The following is a 4,881-nucleotide window of genomic DNA, read 5'->3' as shown; positions in this document are numbered from 1 at the left end:
TATATATATATAAAGTGAAATTTTTCATCTCATATGGCCCGAAGCATTATTTCTTTTCTTTTCCATTGAAAGTAATTATTCTTTGTGCAACTCTGTATTGATTTGTTTTGAGGTTTGTTTGTTTGTTTGTTTTCGTTATACTTTCTTCCTGGATTAGGTTTCAATAGAACATGGTGCAACACACTGTGGGACACTGCTCTGTGCTGGCCTCAGACACTAGCCAATGTCGTTGTAACTCTACAGTGTCCCAAGAACATTCCTGGAGTAAACACGAAGCGTAAGTAATATATACTGTTATTAGTAAACATATACCATTCTTTATTTTTTGTAATAATAATCAACATATATCTACATATTTTATGTTGGAAGATGAATGAAAAAAATGATAGCTGAATGGATAAGGTCACACACTATCTGGTCGGTCGACGAGAGTTGGTATCGCGTTACCGTCACCACACTGTGTCCATAACCAAATATTTATCTCTTGCTAGTTTAATAAATCTAAAAATAAAGCGATAAAACTACAAATTAGATGTTTATAACCAACGACCCCTTATTAGTTTGCAATGGTGAGTTCAGATCCTCCTTCTTGCTTGAAAATAAGAGAAATTGTCTGCAGCATTCATCTTTGAACATAGTTCTATTTTAGTTTTTTGTATTTTCTGAACAACAGAACTATCGAGGGTTATAGGTTTCTAATGGATTAATCGTTGGCTCATTACATTTAGTATAGAAGGAGTGAATAGGGATTACCTGTACAACACAAGAGGAGAATATCACAAGGACTTCATTTGATAGCACGTGGTTTTTCGGTTTTGTCACCTGTTTACAACTTTTACCGTGATACGTACCTGAAACAGACGCACGCACCAGAACCATGTGCTTCCCAAACAAACTCCTTACCTATACAGTCAGTCTCCCAAGGTTCCCTAATCAACTCAGTCCATTTTGATATGAGATTCCAATCCAATTTAAATTAATATAAGACCAACACTCAAATATCTGGCTCAGCTAGTCTTTGTAATATTAGTTTCACATTTTGGCACAAGGCTAGCAATGTCAGGGAGGGGCTTAATCGATTACATTGACCCCAGTGGTACTTATTGTAGTGAACTTCATGCAGGCATAGCGTGGATTCGATCCTTGATCGCCAAATTTCACTTAACAGTTCAACAGCACTTTTCTGTGAGTTACAGCAGTTACATTTGCCAGATGCCATCGCTAAGCAGAATAATGGCTTTGCCACTTGACCCTTCTAACCTCTTCTAGGCCACCAAAAACTAGAATAGAGATAACAGACCGCCAACGAAATCGATTGTTCTCAACGATATGTCTATTCTTCTGGATAGTTATAAAAACAAGAACTCCGTAAGCCAGAGTCAGTTGGTGAGAACTGAGTCTGGCTGACCGGCTGAATAAAACGCCGTCACTAAAGGAAAAGGCACAAAGGGACAACTATGGTAGCTCGCCAACGAAGCAGTTGTTTCGTCCCACCACTCTCACTTTCACTAACTCACTTCCTTTTCTCTGTAACATTACCATATCTCTCTATAAATTACTATAAGATTGTGTACACACATACCGGCCGAAATTAACTCCCTTTACCTCGCATGCTTTTCCATTTACTAGTTATACAAACCAACCCGTCGTGGTTTTGGATATATACAAAGTAACGGTAAATAAATATTTCTTTACAACTTCAATCACTGTTCTTTTTCCATCTTGCATACTGGCAACCAACCAACACCTTAACATCATAACCGTCACATTATTTTGTCGATTTCCAAACTGGTACTTATTTTATCGACTCCGGCGGAATTTGAACTTAGTACATATAGACGGACAAAATACCGCTAAGCATTTTGCCTGGCGTGGTAACAATTCTACCAGTTCACCGCCTTGTTAGTCTTTGTTATATTAAGGATACATAAGGTGGCGAGCAGGCAGAATAGTTAGTATGCCAGACAAAATGCTTAACGGCATTTTGTCCGTCATTACGGTCTGAGCTCTAAGTCTGCCATCGTCGACGTTGCCTTTCATCGTGTCGAAGTCGATAAAATAAGTACCAGTTGAGCACTGGGGTCGATTTGATCGACTTACCCCAACCCCTGAAATTGCTAGTCGAGATTTGTACTTTAATTTGACCTCGGCATGATTTTGAACTCAGAGCACAGATATCCGAGATTTATATTTCAAGGTATTTATTCTATCCAACGCTCTAACAACTCTCCCGATTCCCTACCTTGATGTAAATCACTAGTTATTATTTAATCGTCCCTGCAGTACCGTTAGCACGCCGGACAAAATGTTTAGCATTTTTACAGCTTGAGTTCAAATTCTGTCGAGATCGACTTTGCTTTTCATCCTTTTCGGTTCTGTGAAATAAGTACCAGTCGAGCACTAGAGTCAATGTAATCGACTATGCCCATCCCTCCAAAAGTTCAGGCCTTGTGCCTATCGTAAAAAGGATTATTTCATCGCCTCTGGAGAGATGAAACGTAACATACTCAAATTTGAACTCAGATTTATTAAGACAAAGCATGAAATTTTCGAAGGATGTAGTGTCCTGACTGCTAATAACTGTTGTGGGTAGATTATTCTATGCTTCAAAATGTTTCAAAAATTTATGGATACTGAGCTGTTTTTCTTTTTATTTTTTAAGCAGTAGTAGAGGTATTGAATTCAAAACTATGTTGGAAAGATGGTGGATTTTCTTGTGGGGTACTACCACGTCATTTGCTGAACGTAGAGACTTTAGTGTATTGATGTCCACAGAAGCAATATGTTCAAGATATAAGCGACAAAGGGTATTCATCTGAAGGCAGTGTTTCTCTTAATTTAATTAGTAATGCTTGAATTAATAAATAATAATTATGCAGTGAAGAAAAGACAACTTTACTCCCAATGACTAATATTATATAATTCACTAATTTTAACTCATTGATGCTTTTTTTCTTCTAGAGAATGCTACACGTGTTTGCAATGAGAACGGCACCTGGAACGAAAAGGCGAACTATACCTCCTGTTTCACAGATGATTATAAAATAAATGTAACATCAATTTTAGCTTTCAACGTATGTTTCTTAATAGTTGCATCATTACCACCAAACTTTTGTTTATTTATTTATTCATTTATTTATATTTATTCATTTTCTGCTACATTTATTTTATTTGTTGCTATCTCTGATTGTTTGCCAGACTCTCAATGAAATGATCAAATAGTTTGCCTTTCTTATATTTTTCCTTTCTATTCTTTACTATTTTATTTGGTAGAGAAATCACAATAACTTCAGCTTCCAGCAGAATTGTTTAGAAAAATCGTCTTTTTCAGTCTTCAAGAAAACGAGAAGAAATGCATGGAAGGAAAGAATATAAGAGTTGTGTTCCGCTTGTCCGTAAGAATGGGAATTAACAATGGTTGGTGTAATTAATTCGAAGGAGAAAGGTTGAAGTTTGTGTTTGACTGTATGCTTAGTCCGGAGAGGGTGACATTCAATAATAGAAACTTCTCCAAATGCTTGCATTTACTGAAAATTTCGAATCTAGAATTCAGTAGGTCGGTGGAGTTCTTAAATTAAAAAAATATATAATTACCCGTAAGTCACACCAGGCACCTACTTCCAAAATATAACTGTAGAGACGAAGACACTTGCACATTGGTCCAGCGGTTTACGAAGCTGAGATCACCTCAATTCTAAAGAATAACAAAAAAGTATATTGGTCTATGTGAAAGTGATTTTTAAAAGCAGATGTGCAAACAACCAGTCTTCTTTCCCGTATATCCAAGGATATTGGATCTAAGACCAATTATGTCTCACACACACTGAAGTGGGGCATCGTAGAACGATCCACTCCATATGTTAATGTGTTAAGGAGGTGCAGAACCTACTGAATATTTTCACTAAATGCAAGCACCTGGATAAGTTTCTGTGGTGTGATGGAGGAAAAAGACAACAAGAAGCAAAAGGACAGAATGAAACGTTGGACCTTACCTTGTCGACCGCAGCGGAGTACACAATCGCTCTTGATCTAAACACGTCTTTCTCGTAACCTGTCTGTTTTCTGACTGACCCACGTGCTGGCCTTCGACCGCGTGTGGCCGACTTCCGGTCTGGCCCTTCCGGTCTGGCCCTTCCGGTCTGGCCCTTCCGGTCTGGCTTCACTTCTGTTTGCCTCATCTCTCTCCACCAACAACACACAGCTCATCACAGCCCATAACACCACAGTTTCTATTGTCTAAATGGAGAACACCACCCTCTCTGTATTAAGCATAGAGTTTCACAGACATTAATCTGTTCCTGTCGAATTAATCACGCCAACAATTGTTAATTCCCATTCTTACAAACCTAAGGGACACAACTCTTATCTCCCTTCACTCCACACTTTTCTCTTGTTTCCTTATTTCATTTACTTTTTCCTCTCGTTCTTTCTCATTTTTTTTTCTCAGAGAACAGCTATGCTGTATTTTGAAACTAAAAGACTATCCCTGATTGTACACGTAGACTACGCAACCAATTAAGCAAATCTGTGTGTGGGTGTGCGTGTGTGTCTGTCTGTATGTGTCTGTGAATGCGTGTGTGTGTATGTGTGTACACACACACATATATATATACATATATATACACATATATATATAGTCAATTCAAAAAACAAATAATTAAAAAACAGAAAAAAGAAGAAAGCGAATGTGAGGACGCGCAAAAGAAATATATTAATTTGAGTCTCGGTGAAAGGAGAGAGTTGTTAACGTTTCGAGCATAGCTCTTCGTCGCAAAGAGAAAAGTCCAAAGAGAAAGAGGGAAATATAAGGAAAAATTGCCAACAATCCACATGTGTATGTATATGTATATACATACATACATACATACATACATACATATA

The 4,881-nt window shown here is 37.6% G+C and overlaps 1 protein-coding gene across 4 annotated transcripts in view; it reads left to right on the top strand.

The window, feature by feature from the left end:
- LOC106875237 (corticotropin-releasing factor receptor 2) overlaps positions 1–4,881 on the top strand; it is a 147,262-nt gene that overhangs the window by 71,824 nt on the left and 70,557 nt on the right. The window contains exons 2-3 of one of the 4 annotated variants that reach the window (XM_052970216.1): positions 158–277; positions 2,962–3,050. The exons of 1 other annotated variant lie outside the window; for it this stretch is intronic. In XM_052970216.1, the coding sequence (XP_052826176.1) occupies positions 158–277; positions 2,962–3,050 (209 nt within the window). Of the gene's footprint in view, positions 1–157; positions 278–2,961; positions 3,075–4,881 lie in introns of all 4 variants that reach the window. 2 more of the 4 variants (XM_014923299.2, XM_052970217.1) reach the window with 2 other exon arrangements.

This window comes from Octopus bimaculoides, chromosome 8 (assembly GCF_001194135.2).
Source record: "Octopus bimaculoides isolate UCB-OBI-ISO-001 chromosome 8, ASM119413v2, whole genome shotgun sequence".
Classification (NCBI taxonomy): Eukaryota; Metazoa; Mollusca; class Cephalopoda; order Octopoda; family Octopodidae; genus Octopus; species Octopus bimaculoides.
Note: the sequence above shows the minus strand (reverse complement) of the source record. Positions and strands in the feature narration are given on the sequence as shown.